Here is a 20,509-nt window from a genome sequence, read left to right on the forward strand (position 1 = left end):
TATACTTTTGCTAATGTGTGTCATTAACCTTTTATTCTCTCTCTCTCTCTCTCTCTCTCTCTCTCTCACACACACACACACACACACACACACACACACACACCTCTTTTTTTTTTACTTGTTTAGCTGTCTTTTTGGAGCCGTTAAATATTTTAGGACTTTCAGAGACTTAAAATGAACAGTTATGAATATAAACATAGAGAGCCTTTATAATCTTTTGCCAGATTCCACTGCCTTGGGTGATATTTTCAAATAAAAAATATCTTAACTTGAGAAACAGTTTTACTTATGAATGACATGTTTTACACAGAAAAATGCAATGCAGCATAGGAATAGGACACTCTATACTACTGATACTGGCCACTCTATACTGACAATTAGTATGTTTACTAGCTCCCTATGGCTTCTGAAACAAAATACTAGTCACTGTATGTCTTGAGACAAGATAAATATATTGCCTCACAGTTCTGGAGGCTGGAAGTCTGAAATCAAGATGTCAACAGGCTGGGCCATATTTCCTCTGAAACCTATAGGGGAATCCTTTCTTGCCTCTTCCTAGCTTTTGGTGGTTTGTTGGCAGTCTTTATTGCTCTTTGGCTTTCTGCTGCATAACTGCAGTCTCTCCCTTCCTTGTCACATGGTAGTCTCCCTGTGTGTCTTCACGTGGCTCTCTTTTACATGTAACCAGTCATATTGAATTAAGAGTCTACCCTACTACAGTATGATATCATCTTAACTCATTGCCTGTACAATGGCCCTGTTTGCAAATAAGATCACATTTTGAAGTACTGAGTGTTAAGACTTTGACAAATATTTTTGGGGGGACACAATTCAACCCATCACAGTATATAAACTAAGACTTCATTTCATTTTTTTTAATAGGAAAAAATCCTCAGATTATACCTAAGAGCAGTCTTTTTGTTGTTAACTCATGTAATATATAGTATTATATAGTGATACAGCCTCATAATTTAGTGTCACTAGCTATAAGAATTAGTAACATACATGTTTTCGTTTTGTTTTATTTTAAATTAGACTGTTTCTGGTAATATTAAGAAGGGAATGTTAGTTTGGCCAACTAGCTCTCTCATAAATATCTTTGATTAGCTAGCCAGCATCTGTAATCAGTTTGACTCTCAGACTTTAGGAAAGTCATTTGGGGAAGATTTAAGGTAATTATGTAAGCTGAGAATCTGGACTCCTTTTTTCCTGTCCAGAAAAGAAAATCAATAGCTACTTCCATAAGATTTTTAAGGATCGGTGTTACTTTCCATCCTTTTTAGTTTTGGAGGGACTGGTCCTAGCTGTAAATATTTTCCTAATCAGCACATCAGTCCTTTGTGGAAGCCTTTAAAATACTTTTCAGATTTGCTAATTTTTGAGGAACCCTAAGCAATATATTGACTTCATACATGATTCATGAATTTCAGTATTCCTTATACTGTTTCTTAGTTGCTGTTTTTTTTCTTAACCATCTGGAGATATACTTTAAATTAAGCTCTTTCCTCATTTGATATAAGCATGTATATCTTAATTAAACACAATATTTACTAAATTAGTTCAGACTTGTGCTGGTTAAATTGCATGATTTGCCAAAACTTGTGAATGAACTAAATCTTCCATTGGCTGAATTATATGATTATCTTAAACTTCTAAACGAACTAAATTTTCTCTGAAAATTTCCAGTGTGGAATTATTTGCCTAAAATGAGTTCTTATACTTTCTTCTTAAGAATATTGATTTTAGGGGCGCCTGGGTGGCGCAGTCGGTTAAGCGTCCGACTTCAGCTCAGGTCACGATCTCGCGGTCCGTGGGTTCGAGCCCCGCGTCGGGCTCTGGGCCGATGGCTCAGAGCCTGGAGCCTGTTTCCGATTCTGTGTCTCCCTCTCTCTGCCCCTCCCCCGTTCATGCTCTGTCTCTCTCTGTCCCAAAAATAAATAAACGTTGAAAAAAAAATTTTTTAAAAAAAAAAAGAATATTGATTTTAGAAAATGGTGTTTTCTGGATCATCAGTATTCCCTGAGAATGAAACTTAAATTTCTTATTTTGATTAACCTGCATGTCTTTTCTTTCTATATAATATTTATAACCTTACTTTCAATGTATTTCATAAAGAATGCTCATATTTTCCATTTTAAACATCCAAAATACTTCCTCCAACATTTGAAAATTTTGATATTAAAGAAGTTTTTCTGGGGTGCCTGGCTGGCTCCATCAGAGCATGTGACTCTTGAACTCAGGGTTGTGAATTCAAACCCCACATTGGGCATAGACCTCACTTAATTTAAAAAGGGGACTATTTACACCCTTTTAAAAAACAAAGCAAGTTTTTCCAAGTTCTTATCCAAATATCTTTGCTTTTGAATAAAATAAAAGCAAAGTTATTTTGAATAACTTTTAATTTTTTTCCCACTGACGTTAGGCTGCCATATAGAATATCTAGTACAGTACATTGCTTTTTAAAATTTATTCAACAAGTTATTTTACTAAGCATTGCAACAAGTTCTAGGGATCCAATAAGAAGTAAGTCTCTAATCCAAAGGAATTTATAATCCAGTGGAGATTGGGGTAAAAAAAACAACTACAGCATAGTATTATCAGAAACTCTAAGGGATATAATATTCTAACCTAATTGCAAGCTAACAAGTTAGCCTGCCAATTTGGTAGATGCTGACAGAAGACACAAGACTCCTGGGTTAGAGAGACAGGACTTTAGTATTTAGAACAAGCAGTAGCTAGAGTATTAGCATTTTCTTAGACTGATTCCCCAAACTCCATTTCCCACTGGGTGAAGTGAAGAGAGCCAGGTGACCCCTGCACATGCAGTGTGTTATACAGGGGAGAATTTCAGAGATTAGGGAACCTGGATCTTTTATAACGAGCAATAAGTATTTTGCCTACTGTTCTGGAGGAGATATCATCTTAATCTTCTGAGACTGTAAACAAACTCACCCTTTGCTTTAGAAGGAGACACTGTATCTTTCAAAACTACTCACTATACAAACATCTTTGAAAAGACTGTCCAGAACAAAGGCAGTCAGTGTCTTTGCTCAGAAGATAGGCAAAAATGCAAAAGGCCAATAGAGAATTAGCTCCTAATTCCCCGTGAAGAGATTCTCTCTCTTGTCAGCTTTGAAGAAGAAAGTTGTAAAGAGACCCTGAATTAGTTGTCTATTGCTGCATAACAAATTACCATGACCATAGTGGCTTAAAACTGCACATATTTATTATCTCAAAGTTCCTGTGAATCAGAAATCTATGTACATTCTAGCTTGATTCTCTGCTTAGGGTCTCTCAGCATGCAGTTAAGATGTCATCCAAGGTGGAATACTCACGTGGAGTACTCAACTAGGGAAGGATCTATGTACCCACTCTTGTGGTGTTGGCAGTATTTAGTTTCTTGCAACTGTAGGATTCATGGCAGCTTACTTCTTAGAAGCCAGCAGAGTGTAGAGAGATTAGAGAGGGATACAGAGAAGGAACAAACAGGGAAGAAAGCATCAGTGATATGAAAGTGTAAGAGTATCTGTATGCTTGTAGTAAGAGCTCCTCTACAGCAGAATTTCTCAACCTTGTCATGATAGACATTTTGGGCTGGATAATTCTTTTCCTGTCCCATGTGTTCTAGGATGTTTAGCAGTAACCTTGGCTTCTACCCACTAAATGCTAATAGAATCTCTCCGGTTGTAACAACCAAAAATGCCTTCAAGCATTGCCAAAGTGAACATCCACGTAATGACCACTCAGGTAAAGAAATGGGTGTTTTGCCATTACTTTAAAAACTCCAGTTTTGCTTCTTTCGGTTCATTATTCTCTCCCTCCCTCCAAAAAGAAACTACTTTTTTGTAATGGTGTTCTTGTTTTTCTTTCTAATCTAGTTTTACCCATTATTTTAAAAAACTTCACATATAAGGAAACATTCATGTGCATTTTTTTTAATATTTTTTTAAAGTTTTTATTTATTTTTGAGAGAGAGAGAGACAGAGCATGAGCAGGGGAGGGGCAGAGAGAGAGAGGGAGACACAGAATCTGAAGCAAGCTCCAGGCTCTGAGCTGTCAGCACAGAGCCTGACGCGGGGCTTGAACTCACAGACTGTAAGATCTTGACCTGAGCTGAAGTCGGATGCCTAACCGACTGAGCCACCCAGGCGCCCCTCATGTGCATTTTTTATATGTGGCTTTGTTTGGCCAACATTATGTTTGTGAGATTTAACTATGTTGTTGCATTTATCTATAGCTCATTTATTTCTATTGCTATGTAATCTTTCACTGTATGAATATGCCATTATTTATTTCACTGTTGGAATTTTTAAATTTTTTTTATTTAAAAAATTTTTTCTTAACATTTATTTATTTTTGAGAGACAGAGAGAGACAGAGCATGAGCAGGGGAGGGGCAGAGAGAGAGAAGGAGACACAGAATCTGAAGCAGAATGCAGGCTCTGAGCAAGCTGTCAGCACAGAGCCTGATGCGGGGCTCGAACCCACAAACTGTGAGATCATGACCTGAGCCGAAGCCAGATGCTCAACCAACTGAGCCACCCTGGCGCCCCTTCACTGTTGGACTTTTGAGTTGTTGACAGTTTCTGGAAATTACAAATAATATTGCTAAACAATATTGTAAATATTTCCTTATATAATTGTGCACATATTTTTATTGGGCACATAGTTTGGAGTGGAATTTCTGAGTCATGAGGAATGCATATCTTCAACTTGAGTAGATAATGAAAATGTTTTTCAGAATGATCGTATCAATTTATACTCCTATTAGCAGTGTATGTGAATTCCCATTACTCCTCCCCCAAACCTAATATTATCAGTTTAAAAATTTTAGCCATAGTGATTGGTAGCTAGTGGTATTTCATTGTGTTCTTAATTTGCATTTTTCTGATAATGAGGTTGAACATCCTTTCATATGTATATTGACCATTTGAATATCTTCTTTTGTGAATGTCTCTTGCCGATTTTGGGTTATATTTTTTTGGGGATTTGTAGAGCTTTTATGATTCCTTGGTTGTTTTTGTGTGTTGCACAAATCTTTTCCCATTTCACTGACTTTTTTACCCAGTGTTGTAGAGTAGATATTGTTGCTGTGCCACCTATATCCCCTTGGCGTTCACTTTTGTACAAGGAAGTCTTCTTACTACAAACAACTGAAACTCACTGCCTGAGGACTTTCTTTAGCCACATGAGAAACTTGAGGGTAATCAGGGAGTGGTTGCCCAGCAATAGATCTTAACCAATACCAAACAGGAGTTGGTTAATAAATATGCCATTTTCCTTACCTCTGGAGATAGCTTCTGAAGCTTACTCTACACCATCTCTGAATGGTCTCCAGGATTGAGCCACGGTGCCATGTAGCGATATCATGATCAGCAGTGTATCCCGTATTGCTGCTCTTCCCTACTCTCTTGCCTGTACTTCTTAGAATCACTGTTCAATTATTTTTTTAACGTTTATTTATTTTTGAGACAGAGAGAGACAGAGCATGAACGGGGGAGGGTCAGAGAGAGGGAGACGCAGAATCTGAAGCACAGAATCTGTCAGCACAGAGCCCGATGCAGGGCTTGAACTCACGGACGGCGAGATCATGACCCGAGCCTAAGTCGGCCGCTTAACCGACAGAGCCACCCAGGTGCCCCAAATATGCGGGAGTATTATTAACTATAGTCACCATGCTGTCCATTACATCCTCATGACTTATTTAGTGTACAACTGGAGGTTTGTGCCTTTGACCTCCTTCTTCCATTTTGCCCACCCCCTGCCTCTGGCAGCCCCTCGTCTATTCTCTGTGTCTATGAGCTTGGTTTTTTCTTTGTTTTTAGATTCCACATATCAGTGAGATCTTTCTTGACTTTCTTTGCGTGACTTATTAGAAGTTCTTAATTTAAATGTAGATCCTAGTTTATGCTTTTTCCTTTATAGTGGTTGTTGTATTCTGCATAAGAAGTCTTTACCTACGCCAATGTCTTGACTGTACCCGTGGGATTTTAATTTATGGAGATGACTAAGTGATGACATAGGCTGATGTTATTAAAAGAAGATTTTTATTACTTACGATTTCTGAGAGAGGGGAGCTTGCAACATGGGGTCACATGGGGAAGTACCAGCGTTGGTCAGGAGCCAAAGCAATGAGGGGACAATATCACAAAAGCCTTTATTACTACAGGAGTGAGAAGTTGTTAGGTGGAAATGTCCCCTATTAGGTAGAAAGTAAAAACACAAATGTTGGAGTTTGTGGTTGTAGGGTTTGTAATATGATTCCTGTGCACCCACAAAAACCAGACCATGGGAGAGATATAGGCAACTTTGGCCATTAGTTGGCCCTGTGATTAATGTATGTCAAATCATCAATTATAACATTTCTAAAAGTTGACAAACTTTAAAAAAAAAACAAACGGTGCCTGGGTGGCTCAGTCATTTAAGCATCTGACTCTTTAGCTCAGGTCATGATCTCATGGTTTGTGAGACTGACCTCTGTGTCTAGCTTTGTGCTCACAGTGTAGAGCCTGCTTGCGATTCTCTCCCTTTCTGCTCCTCTCCCACATGCACACACTTTCTCTCCCTTAAAATAAAGAAACTTAAATAACTTAGTTAGAACACCCAAGGTAGTAAAGAAATTCTTCTTTCATATATTCCAGATGTTTTATTGTTTCACTTTTTTGTATTTAGATCTGTAATCCATTTGAAATTGATATTTCTATGTGGTTTGAGGAAGGGGGCCACATTTCCTTTTTTTTCATACAGATTCATAATCTTGTTGGTATCATTTATAGAAAAGACTATCATTTCCCCATTACTCTATAGTCAGCCTTTGTCATAAGTCAAATGCTTGGGTTAAATCATATGTTTGGGTCTATTTCTAGACTCTGTCCCATTGGTCCTTCTCTCTGTCCTTGTGCTAATGCCACAGTTTTTTTTAATTGCTCTAACTTTATTATAATCTGATATTCATTAGAGTTAATCCTTCTGCCTTGTTCTTCAAGGGCAAATTGGTATTTTTGGAAGATATTCTCCTTTGGTAATAGGGATGAAAGTTGTCTTCTGTTTGGTGACTATTACTTATTTTTAATCTTCTGAGCATGAGGTAACTTGTTTTGGGGCTAATAACATTTATTTTGGTATTTCTTCTTAATTGGCTCATATGGTCACTGAACAGTCCAGGTATTGTGCAATAAGGATATAGGTCAGAAGACTACAAAAAGAAACAGTGCTATATCAAGTACATTATATCATAATGTGATATCCAGAAACCCCTTGTCTGTATTGGTAGATTTGTCCATTCAGAAAAAATTCTTCATTTCCCCAGGTTTAGTACCACTGTTTTGTTCTAGGGATAGTATAATTTGATTTAAAGTTTGAATGCTAATATTGCTTTACCTTGAAAAACTATAATTAATTTGGACAACTAGAATTACGGAAATTGTTTTACTTGCACAAACAGGAACCAGTGAGGGAAATTTGTCATTCTGTAGCTATCTGGGAGGTTTGGATGAAGCTTTTCAAATATCATCTTGCCACAAATACCCTTTGTGCCTTTTTCAGTTAATCTTAGTCTCTTGGTACCGTTCAGGATTGAACTGTATCTCCTGTCACTACTGTAGGTTAAGCTGGACCCAAAGGGCTGAAGTAGAAATGAAAGTTGGACACAATGAGATGAACTCTCCTCATTGTCAGACTTTCTGGAAACTAGTGCACTAGGCTTATGATGGGTCAGTAATTGTAACTATCGTCTATATTGTCTATGCTGGGTAGGTTCATATATAAAAATGTATGAATATGATCAGTGTAGAATATTCAAGAGGAAAACCCATTCTTGTATTGTGTATTTATGGTGTCCACATTTATCTTAATAGGTTAATGCAGCTGAATCAAAGATAACAAATTTAATATACCTAAAACATACCTTGGAACTTGTGGATCCTTTAAAGGTAACTTTAGCTGTATATTGTACAAAACATGTCTAGCATCAGTTTTTAAAAAAACTTTTTGTCTCCAAATAATTTCAAATTTAGATAAAGTTGCAAGTATAGTATAATAAATTTCCATATTCTCTCCTTACTCACACAACAGACACTTCCAATTATTATACTTATCATTACTCTTACTGAACTATTTGAAAATTACAGTACCTAAATACTAAAGTGTATATCTCTGAGAACAAAGATGTTTTCTTAAATAAACATGGTGTAATTAAAAAAAATTAGGATATTTAACATTGATCCAATACTATTATGTGTACAATATGTTCAAAATTTTCTAATTGTTTTAATAATATTTTTAATGGATTTTTTTTCTTGATACAGGGTCAACCCCAGGACCATGCATTGTATTTAATGTCATGTTTCTTTATACCTTTTTAAATTAAAAGTTTCTCATCCTTTCTTTGTCATGATATTAACATTCTAAAGAGTAGCAGTTGTTTATAGAATATTCCTCAATTTGTGTGTATGGTTATTTTCTCATGATTAAATTTAGCTTGTACATATTCAGCAGTAATACTCTATGGGAAAAGTTGTACCTTTCTTAGTACATCACATCAGGAGGCATGTGATACCATTCCACATTCTGGTGATATGAACTTTGATCAATTCACTGTGAAGTTATTAATCTATGGAGAGATACTTTGAGACTATAAATATCCTGTTCACTTGATTTTAGTATTTATTTCTAACTCTTACTTGAAGTACCTCTGATGTGATTTTTTTATAAATACTATATTTTAAATACTAAAATGTGCAAAACTTGTTTTTAAGCATATATTTATTTAAATAATCTCTACACCCAGTGTGGGGCTCAAATGCACAACCCTTAGTTCAGGAGTCTCATGCTTTACCAACTGAGCCAGCCAGGCACCCCTGTGCAAAACATTTTTAAAAATTAAGGTGACAAAGAAGAACTGCTTTTTTAAAGAAAAAATAATGGAAAATGTGGAAGAATTTTGTTATAGAGTTCATTCTAATAAATACTATATAATGAAAACAATTTGGCAAAAGGTTTAAAAAATGTTGCCATCTTTCTTAGAATGAAAGAAGTATAATAAATCATCCCCCACAATTGATAGATTTGAAAAAACACAAATTTTAAGCTTTGACATGTCAAAGGCAAAGTAAAGGCCAAAGAAATCTAGGAAACGGTCTCTTTAACAAATGGTGCTGGGAGAGCTGGACAGCAACATGCAGAAGAATGAAACTAGACAACTTTCTTACACCATTCACAAAAATAAACTCAAAATGGATAAATGACCTGAATGTGAGACACGAAACCATCAAAACCCTAGAGGAGAAAGCAGAAAACCTCTCTGACCTCAGCCGCAGCAATTTCTTACTTGACACATCCCCAAAGGCAAGGGAATTAAAAGCAAAAATGAACTATTCGGACCTCATGAAGAAAAAAGCTTCCGCACTGCAAAGGAAACAGTCTACAAAACTAAAAGGCAACCGACAGAATGGGAAAAGATATTCGCAAATGACATATCGGACAAAGGGCTAGTATCCAAAATCTATAAAGAGCTCACCAAACTCCACACCCAAAAAACAAATAATCCAGTGAAGAAATGGGCAGAAGACATGAATAGACACTTCTCTAAAGAAGACATCCAGATGGCCAACAAGCACATGAAGAGATGCTCAACATCACTCCTCATCAGGGAAATACAAATCAAAACCACACTGAGATATCACCTCATGCCAGTCAGAGGGGCTAAAATGAACAAGTCAGGAGACTATAGATGCTAGAGAGGATGTGGAGAAACGGGAACCCTCTTGCACTGTTGGTGGGAATGCAAACTGGTGCAGCCGCTATGGAAAACAGTGTGGAGGTTCCTCAAAAAACTAAAAATAGATCTACCCTATGACCCAGCAATAGCACTGCTAGGAATTGACCCAAGGGATACAGGAGTGCTGATGCATAGGGGCACTTGTACCCCAATGTTTATAGCAGCACTTTCAACAATAGCCAAATTATGGAAAGCACCTAAATATCTATCAACTGATGAATGGATAAAGAAATTGTGGTTTATATACACAATGGAATACTATGTGGCAATGAGAAAGAATGAAATATAGCCTTTTGTAGCAACGTGGATGGAACTGGAGAGTGATATGCTAAGTGAAATAAGCTAGGCAGAGAAAGACAGATACCATATGTGTTCACTCTTATGTGGATCCTGAGAAACTTAACAGAAGACAATGGGGGTGAGGAAGGAGAAAAAAAAAGTTAGGGAGGCAAATCATAAGAGACTCTTAAAAACTGAGAACCAACTGAAGGTTGTTGGGGGGTAGGAGGGAGGGGAGGGTGGGTGATGGGTATTGAGGGGGGCACCTGTTGGGATGAGCACTGGGTGTTGTATGGAAACCTATTTAACAATAAATTTCATATTTAAAAAAATAAAATAAAAACTTTCATGGTGTAAAAATAGGAAAAATTTATAACAGACAAAATATTACTTTCTGTCATAAAACTCATGTAATTTCATAAGAGAATACTGGAATACCAATAGAAATATGCAGAATGCTCCTAAAATGGAAATCAAAGGGGTTAATAAATAGTACCAAAAATATTCAACCTCAATATTAGTCAAAGAAATACAAATTAAAGTCATTTTTTATATATCAAAAAAACAAAGGTTTATTTTTCCTTTAATGGATACAACTTACTGCTAATGAGAGAATAGTAAAACATACAGCTTCATAGACAGCTGGTAGGAGTACAAATTGTACATACTTCACAAGGAAGTTTTTCAACATCTATCTTTTGATGCTGTTATACTACTAGAAATCTGTACAAAAGAACTCCTAAGAAATATTGACCAAGATTTATGCCCAGTTATGGTCATTGCAGCATTATTTATATTAGTGAGAAATTATAAGTAGCATACAACTCCAGAATTAAGGGAAGAGACTTTTCAAGAGGGTGAAATATGACTTATTAAAAATTTATACTATTAAAAGTTTCTCTTTTTTTAACATTTATTTTTGAGAGAGAGAGAGACAGAATATGAGCAGGGGAGGGGCAGAGAGAAAGGAAGACCCCAGCACAGACCCTGACGTGGGGCTCGAACTCACAACCTGAGATCATGACCTGAGCTGAAGTTGGCCCTTAACCAACTGAGCCACCCAGGTGCCCGTTATTAAAAGTTTCTAATGCTTGTGATGCAGAAAAGGAGTATGCAATGATATAATGATTTTTTATTTGAAGAAGTGACAGGAAATATACCATCGTGTTTCGATTATTTATTTGGAAGAATGGTAGAAGTAATTTAAATGTTTTTCTTTATGCTTTTATGAGTTTTGCAGTTTTTGAAAGTATTTAAATATTTTCTATTCATAAGCAAAAGTTATTACTGCCATTGCCTTACAGCAAACTAAAATAGGTAAAAGTCAGGTTAACTGTTTTCTTCTTTTTTCTGTTTATTCAAATAGTGACCACTTACAGTTTCCATTAAGCAAAATTAGATCCCTGCTTTTTCCATATAATAATGGAGAATTCTGGGGCGCCTGGGTAGCTCAGTCAGTTAAGTGTCTGACTTCGGCTCAGGTCATGATCTCGCCATTCCCAAGTTCCAGCCTCGCATCTGGCTCTGTACTGACAGCTCAGAGCCTGGAGCCTGTTAACAGATTCTGTGTCTCTCTCTCTGTCCCTCCCCCACTCACACACACATTCTCTTTCTCTCTCTCTCTCAAAAATAAACATTAAAAAAATTAGAAAGAATGGAGAAACTGCTCTATTTATAAATATGTAAAGCACTTTTTTAGTTTAATGCATATTTAAAACGCAGATTTTAGAATTATATGTAGAGTACTCTAAATGTACAATGATAGTGGGTGCCTGGGTGGCTCAGTCGGTTAAGCGTCTGACTCTTGATTTCTCATCAGGCCAGGATCTCACTATTGGGGAGATCAAGCCCAGTGATGTCATCTAGCTGTACCCTAACAGTGCAGAGCCTGCTTGGGATTCCCTCTTTTTTTGCCCCTCCCCTGCTTGTGCACATGCCCTCCCTCTCAAAAATAAACTTAAAAAAAATAAATAAATATACAGTGATAGCTATTTAAGTACCTACCTCTAAAAAGTACTTGAATGCTAACAATTAGTTGACAGATAAGAAAAATTAAAGTCATAATAGTAAAGCAGTAGATCCCCTTTATTAGCCAGGTGTTCTTTATCTGAAAATAAGAAAGATACCATTTATCCTCACCCACATACCTAAATTATCCATTATGGGTACACACATGAGAAGATGAAGCCAGAAAGTCAAGAAAGCCCTTGGTAAACTGTAAAGTTGTAAACAAATATAAAATGATATGTTTGAATAGTGTCATAATTCATTATTTTTAATTATCTTTATTTTATTTTTTAACAGATTGCTCTGAAGAACTGTAACACACCTTTATTAAGAGCTTACTGTGGTTCCTTAGAAGATAAGAGGTCTTTGTCACTCAGCTGTTAATAAAATATCCATGCTAATTACTCCTTTCTTGTAGGGGCACTTCTCTAAAGAAGACATCCAGATGGCCATAACTGATGTTAAAGACTCTAATTGTAATCTATAGAGCAATTACTTGAAATCTGGTTAACAGTACCTTTAAGCTATTCATCAAAGTTCTAATTATACATTACATCTTATAAATACCCATAAATAAGGAAACAGCACGTTGAGTATTTTTGTTAATGGAAGATTGGAATGTTATTAAAAATTGAAATCATACACAATTTTAATAATTTTTTTAGCCATTCCACATGGAAAGACTTGCAAATATGAAAATATATTCTTTTGTAAACCAAAAAGGCCCAATGTAACCAAAAAATAGTAGATATAAATGTTTAATAAGATCTAAATACAGTTTAATTTTAATATTGTTTTTTAGCAGTGGTGCCTTGATTCTTGACCAAAAAGACTTGTGATAGTAAGAACTGTTATTTTATTGATTCAGGATTCACATCTTTTGTGAGTCACAAATTGAAGTTAATAATAAAACAGAATTACAAATAAAATACAGAACAGAGTAAAACAAAAGGTTAGGAAAATAGATGTTATCAGACTTTTGGTTTGCATGATCACTGCAGTTAATTACTGATTATTGTGAGGTTCTGTTACACTGTCTTACAGTATGTGTTTAGTGCTGCCAGCTGAGGGCATGGACCATGCATTTAATTCTTTTTTGAATCTGTGCACCTGACACATTGATTGATACATGGTATAAGTAAATGTTTATTGAGTCAATGAACATGAAGCCAGAATAACAGTTCTTAGTGGACATATTTTATACTCATAGGCATAGTCAATGTAAATAATTTGGGAGAGCTTTTTATTAACAGTTGTAGAATTATTCTTGGTGGCTTCCTGTTATTTTTTTTTAATGTTTATTTATTTTCGAAGGAGAGAGAGACAGAGTGTGAGTGGGGGAGGGGCAGAGAGAGAGACAGACAGACAGACAGACAGACAGACAGAATCTGAAGCAGGCTCCAGGCTCCGAGCTGTCAGCACAGAGCCCGACCTGGGGCTCAAACTCACAAACCGCGAGATCATGACCTGAGATGAAGTCGAAAGCTCAACCTATTGAGCCACCCAGGCGCCCCCACTTCCTGTTACTTTAAAAGACTGATCTTGATTAACAAAATATTTTAAAATTTATATAGCCACAGTTCTAACTTAATGTGTGTATGTTTTATTTTCAAAACATTTAAAAAAATTTTTTTTTTCAACGTTTATTTATTTTTTGGGGGACAGAGAGAGACAGAGCATGAACGGGGGAAGGGCAGAGAGAGAGGGAGACACAGAATCAGAAACAGGCTCCAGGCTCTGAGCCGTCAGCCCAGAGCCCGGCGCGGGGCTCGAACTCACAGACCGCAAGATCGTGACCTGGCTGAAGTCGGACGCTTAACCGACTGCGCCACCCAGGCGCCCCTCAAAAACATTTTTAAGACATTTCAAGAAAATATATTACTTGTTACATTTTAAATTATTTCAAGAAAATATATCATTAACTGTGACTCAGATTATAAATTAAAATAATTGTTTGACTTAATTGCCTTTAATATTCTTTTTTAGGTTTGGAATCATACTTGAAAAGATTAAAACCATAATTAATGATGATGCAAGATACATGAAAGGATGCCTGAACATGAGGACTCAGAAGTGTTATGCAGTGAGATCCAACATAAATGAATTTCTTGACATTGCTAGAAGAACATATACAGAGATTGTAGACGACATAGCAGGTAATTTAGTTACTTCAGCATATTTTTCTGGTTTTTTTTTAGAAATTAAACCTTTTTAGGACATGCTGTGCTTTTCTGCTGGTGATAACTAGCCATACATATTTTTAATTAAATTTTTGTTACCAAAACAGATAAGGCTAACACATATTATCATTTAAAATATATTAAAATATGATTATGAAAGTAAATATCTTTAAGTGTTATGTCTGTTCTTTTCTTAAAACTTAAATATAGATTTTCTTCAAACTTAGAGTTACCTGAAAATCGGGAGATGTTTGTTTACCTTCATATAACACTGTGTATAAATTACATGAAAAGTGCAGGCTGTCAGTATGAAGTGGTTTCAGGGGAAGAGCTACATTTGTCTAGAAGAGGTGGCATTTGAGCAAGTATAGTAATTCAGTAAGCAAATTTGTGGAGTTTCTTATAAATATAGAAAAATTCTGTTTGGGGTACTAGGACTACCTAGTAAACAAGACCAAGTCCTGGTCCTCATGGAGATTATATTATAGTAGTGGAGACAGACAATAAAGAAACACACACATACATACATGTTTGTGTATAATAGGTATACATAGAGATACGTATATCAGCCACATAGATCATATAATATCACAAGGGTATAAGATATATGAGAAAAATATAACAAGTTAGAGGGGTCAAGAGAGTGACTGGATATGGAAGCATAGAGGATGAGAATGTTTTAGTAGATAGCATAGCCGAGAAAGGAATTCCATCTACCAGTAGTGGTACAGACCAAATGACAAAAGCTAAGGAAATCTCAAGGGATAAGGAAGGCAATTGGTTAGGATGGAATAGGGCATTCCTTGACAAAACTAAGGTACCAGAATTTAGTCTTTGAAGGCTCGAGTTTGGATGAAGCGATGGAGACAGGGAGGCCATTTTAAACTATTACAAGTTAAAAAATTAGAGTGATAGCAATGTATATGAGAAGAGAGAAATGCAAAAGGTGAAGGAAGAAATTACAAGTTAATAATTGAGTAGGTATAGCCATGGTAAAGGGAAATGTAGCTATTGGTGCTGATTGAAATTTCTAGCCTGAGAGTGGTTGTATGACTGAGAAGAGCAAGAAATTTGTTGGGAGGAACTATTTTTGAGGAATGAAGATGTTAATTTTCACAAGTAATGTTCAAAGCATTAATGGTCATCAAGTTAAAAATATACGAGCCCAGCATTACCTTGATTCCAAAACCAGACAAAGACCCCTCCACAAAGGAGAATTACAGACTAATCTCCCTGATGAACATGGATGCAAAAGTTCTCAATGAGATATAGCAAACTGAATCTAGCAATACATTAAAAGAATTATTTACCATGATCAAGTGGGATTTATTCCTGGGATATAGGGGTGGTTCAGTATCTGCAAATCAATCAACATGATACATCACATTAATGAAAGAAAGGATAAGAACTACATTATCCTCTCACTAGATGCAGAAAAGCATTTGAAAAAATACAGCACTCTTTCTTGATGAAAACCCTCAAGAGAGCAGGGATAAAAGGAACATACCTCAAGGTCGTAAAGGCCATATACGAAAGACCCACTGCTAATAACATCCTCAATGGAAAAACTGAGAGCTTTCCCCCTAAGGTCAGGAACATGACAGGAATGTCCACTCTCACCACTGTTGTTCAACATAGTGTTGGAAGTCCTAGTGTCAGCAATCCGGCAACACAAAGAAACAAAATGCATCCAAATCAGCAAGGAAGAAGTCAAACTTTCGCTATTTGCAGGTGACGTCATACTCTATGTGAAAACCCAAAAAATTCCACCCAAAACTGCTAAAATTGATATATAAATCTAGCAAAGTCACAGGATATAAAATCAGTGTACAGAAATAGGTTGCATTTATATACACTAATAATGAAGCAGCAGAAAGAGAAATAAAGGAATTGATCCCATTTACAATTGCACCAAAAACCATACAATATGTAGGAATAAACCTAATCAAAGAGATAAAAGCTGAAAACTATAGAAAGCTTATATAAGAAGTTGAAGAGGACACAAAGAAATGGAAAACATCCTATGCTCATGGGTTGGAAGAACAAATATTGTTAAAATGTTGATAGTGTCCAAAGCAATCTATACATTCAATGCAATCCCTATCAAAATAACACCAATATTCTTCATAGAACTAGAACAAGTCATTCTAAAATTTGTATGGAACCAGAAAAGGCCCCGAATAGCCAAAGTAATGTTGAAAACCAAACCTGGAGGCATCACAATCCTGGACTTCAAGATGTATTACAATGCTGTAATCATTAAGACAGTACAGTACTGTCATAAAAACAGACACATAGATCAATGGAACAGACTAGAGAACACAGAAATGTACCCACAAATGTGTGGCCAACTAATCTTCAACAAAGCAGGAAAGAGTATTAAATGCAAAAAAGAGTCTCTTCAGCAAATAGTGTTGGGAAAACTGGACAGTGACATGCAGAAGAATGAACTTGGACCACTTTCTTAAACCATACACAAAAATAAATTCAAAATGAATGAAAGACCTAAATGTAAGACAAGAAACCATCAAAATCCTAGAGGAGAAAACAAGCAACGACCTCTTTGACCTTGGCTGCAGCAACTTCTTACTACAGAGGTCTCCAGAGGCAAGGGAACAAAAGCAAAAATGAACTTTTGGGACCTCATCAAGATAAAAGTCTTCTGGATAGCAAAGGAAACAATGGACAAAACTAAAAGGTAACCTATGGAATGGGAGAAGATATTTACAAGTGACAGATAAAGGGTTGGTATCCAAAATCTGTAAAGAACTTATAAAACTCCCCACTCAAAAAATAATCCAGTGAAGAAGTGGGCAAAAGACATGAACACACACTTTTCTAAAGAAGAAATCCAGATGGCTAACAGACACATTAAAAGATGCTCAACATCACTCATCATCAGGGAAATACAAATCAAAACCACAATGAGATACCACCTCACTCCTGTTAGCATGGCTAAAATAAACAACTCAGGCAATAACAGATGTTGACAAGGATGTGGACAAAGGGGAACCCTCTTGCACTGCTGATGGGAATGCAAACTGGTGCAGCCTCTCTGGAAAATAGTATGGAGGTTCCTCAAAAAATTAAAAATAGAGCATGCTATGACCCAGCAATTGCACTACTAGGTATTTACCAAAAGGATACAAAAATGCTGATTTCAAGGGGCACATGCACCCCAATGTTTATACCAGTGCTATCAACAATAGCCAAAGTATGGAAAGAGCCCAAATGTCCATCAACTGATGAATGGATAGCAAAGATATGGGGTATGTACAGTGTGTGTGTGTGTGTGTGTGTGTGTGTGTGTGTGTGTGTTGGAATATTACTTGGCAATCAAAAAGAATGAAATCTGCCATTTGCAACAATGTGGATGGAGCTAGAATGTATTATGCTAAGCGAAATAAGTTGATCAGAGAAAGATAAATATATGATTTCACTCATAATTAACATAGGGGAAGGGAAGGAAAAATCATATAAAAACAGAAAGGCAGGCCAACCGTAAAAGACTTTTAAATATGGAGAATAAACTAAGGGTTGCTGGAGGGAAGTGGGTGGGGGATGAGCTAAATGGGTGATAGACATTAAGGAGGGCATTTGTTGGGATGCACACTGGGTGTTATATGTAAAGAATGAATCACTAAGTTCTATTCCTGAAGCCATTATGACACTATATGTTAACAAACTTGGATTTAAATTAAAAATACACACACACACACACACACACACACACGTGTGTGTGTGTGTGTATATATATATATATATATATATATATATATATATGCATACACGTAATTCTGTGGTGAGTTTGAAGTTTATAGGAAGATTTTGATTTTTTAGGAATTTTATTTGTCACATCACCCATTTTTTTGAAATATTTTGTTTTGCAAAATATGTTTTGTAGAGAGAATTTCTTACTGTGAAATAATGATTGTTATAATTTATATGATTCTCTTCCTTTTCAAAAAAGTTAATTAATAAAAAAATGAATAAAAAATCTAATATTCTAATACAGAAAGTATAAAATAGTTTTATTTTTTATTTTAATTTTTAGAGGTTTTTACTTCCAAAGTACCTATCAAAATGTCTACCTTTGTACTACCAATTTTTTCTTAAAAGAATGCTTAAATATATGTTAGACATTAAATATCTTTATATATAAGTTTAAGAGTAGTAAGACCTTCATATTTATATATAAAATAATAAGAAAATGTGATTTCTTTAAACAGAAAGAGTAATTTTCTTATTAAAATTCTTTTTGTTTTTCCTGTTTCTGGTCACTAGGAATGATTTCACAGCTCGCAGAAAAATACAGTCTTCCTTTAAGGACAAGTTTTAGCTCTGCTCGAGGATTTTTCATCCAGATGACTACAGATTGTGCAGCCCTTCCCAATAATCAACTTCCTTCAGAGTTTATTAAGGTTCATTTTAGCATTTTGGCTAGTAAATTGTTGTTTCTGATTTTGCAGAATTACATTTTACATATTTTCAGACATTCTTTGAATTTTACATGTCAAGTTTCTGAATGTTCTGTATATTGCTTCTACTCCTGTCAACTCACCTAACAGTTATATATTAATATAAGAGTGAGGTAGAAATTTTTTATTTATTTGTTTATTTTTGAGAAAGACCAAACAGTGCATTCCACAGTTCTGGAAGCTTGGTATATATAAAAAGGAAAATGAAAAAAAGAAAGTCCAAGGATATTTTTGATCAAAGGAATTTGGAAAATATTGTACCATCTCCTGTTTTAGGTAGTTCTTAGTGCATATTTGCCTATTAAAGGTTTAAAAGTCCTGAAGTAAAGAAATCTGCTTAACTTTTTAAAGTCTAGTATTGCCAAACCTTTGCACCAGGAAATTTTTTTTTTCCTAAATACACATTAACTTCCCCATGATACACCAGTTTGGGAAAGTCTAACCCACTCTAATTTTGCTTTCTCTGCTCCCAGGGGGTAACTTTTGGCAAAAACAAACCATTTAACTTCTAGGGTTTTTAAATACAACACTGTAATACTAAATAATGTGGGATAGATGAAGTAAAGAATGGGTGGAGACAGTAATGGGGTTAGAGCTTGAGTGAGGTTCAAAAGTAGGGCAAGGGCTAAGATGGGTGAGAGATGGAGTGAAAGTTACATCTGTCATGCATGTTGCTTGGTGATAAGATGTACTGTTTAACATTTCTACATGGCTATTTTAATTTTAAGACCTGTAAAAATAGTTGTGCCAGAATAGACTAGGTTAAAAAATCCTGCTTTAACTTTAAAAGTGATCTTTTCTTTTTTGCAGGCATTATTTGAGAGTTTCTTTGTGATGCTTTGTCGCAAAAGTTAAAGTGATTAACCTAAATACCTGTACAGTTTAAAATCTGTAGGTTTTATTTTATGAGTGTACACATATCTTGACATTTGTTTTTTCATTTCCTAGCAGATATCTAAAGTGAAAAATTCTTATACCTTTACATCAACAGATTTAATTAAAATGAATGAAAGATGTCAGGAGTCTTTGAGAGAGATCTATCACATGACTTATATGTAAGCACATTTGAAATTTTTGAATATTAAATTGGTTAATTTGAGGCATTATGATAAATTTCATTAGTTGGCTTTTTGTCTGATTGCAGAAAATTATAAAATTATGAATGTTAGCAAAGAAAGATCATTTCCTGGAAGAACAAGTAAAACGTTTAAAGTCTGTCACTGTGATTGGGATCACTCAGCCTCATAGAAGATTCAGGCAAATCTAATTGCAATATATATATATATGTATATATGTATGTATATATATATATATCAGATTCATATATATACATATATATACATATATACATATGTATGTACATATATATACATATATACATATATACATATGTATGTACATATATATACATATATACATATATACATATATACATATATACATATATACATATATACATATATACATATATATATGTAACTGATACTTCTGTAGTATGCATTGCACCATGTTGTAGAATTTGACACATCATGGGCTTATCTTGGGCTTGATTCAGTTTATTCTTTTCCTATGGTATGTAAGCCCTCAACTTCTCATGGCATGCATATATATATCACAATAGTGTCAATCTCTTGCTATTCGTGAAACAGTAGCAATACAGATAGAAATAATAAATAGATCATTCATGGGGAAGGGAGGCAAAAAAATTGATCACTCATTGTTGGTGACCTGAAATGATAAAGACAAATATTGGACTTTCAAAACAATTTTAGGGCATAGAGCACAGAA

At 35.3% G+C, this 20,509-nt stretch overlaps 1 protein-coding gene across 1 annotated transcript in view; it reads left to right on the top strand.

Moving 5' to 3' along the window:
• The window catches only part of MSH4 (mutS homolog 4), a 79,834-nt gene that overhangs the window by 35,606 nt on the left and 23,719 nt on the right, over positions 1 to 20,509 (top strand). The window contains exons 9-13 of the mRNA XM_043575301.1: positions 7,856 to 7,930; positions 12,361 to 12,425; positions 14,050 to 14,219; positions 18,528 to 18,664; positions 19,673 to 19,776. Of these exons, the coding sequence (XP_043431236.1) occupies positions 7,856 to 7,930; positions 12,361 to 12,425; positions 14,050 to 14,219; positions 18,528 to 18,664; positions 19,673 to 19,776 (551 nt within the window). The remainder of the gene's footprint in view (positions 1 to 7,855; positions 7,931 to 12,360; positions 12,426 to 14,049; positions 14,220 to 18,527; positions 18,665 to 19,672; positions 19,777 to 20,509) is intronic.

The sequence above is a fragment of the Prionailurus bengalensis genome, chromosome C1 (genome assembly GCF_016509475.1).
Source record: "Prionailurus bengalensis isolate Pbe53 chromosome C1, Fcat_Pben_1.1_paternal_pri, whole genome shotgun sequence".
In the NCBI taxonomy this organism is placed as follows: Eukaryota; Metazoa; Chordata; class Mammalia; order Carnivora; family Felidae; genus Prionailurus; species Prionailurus bengalensis.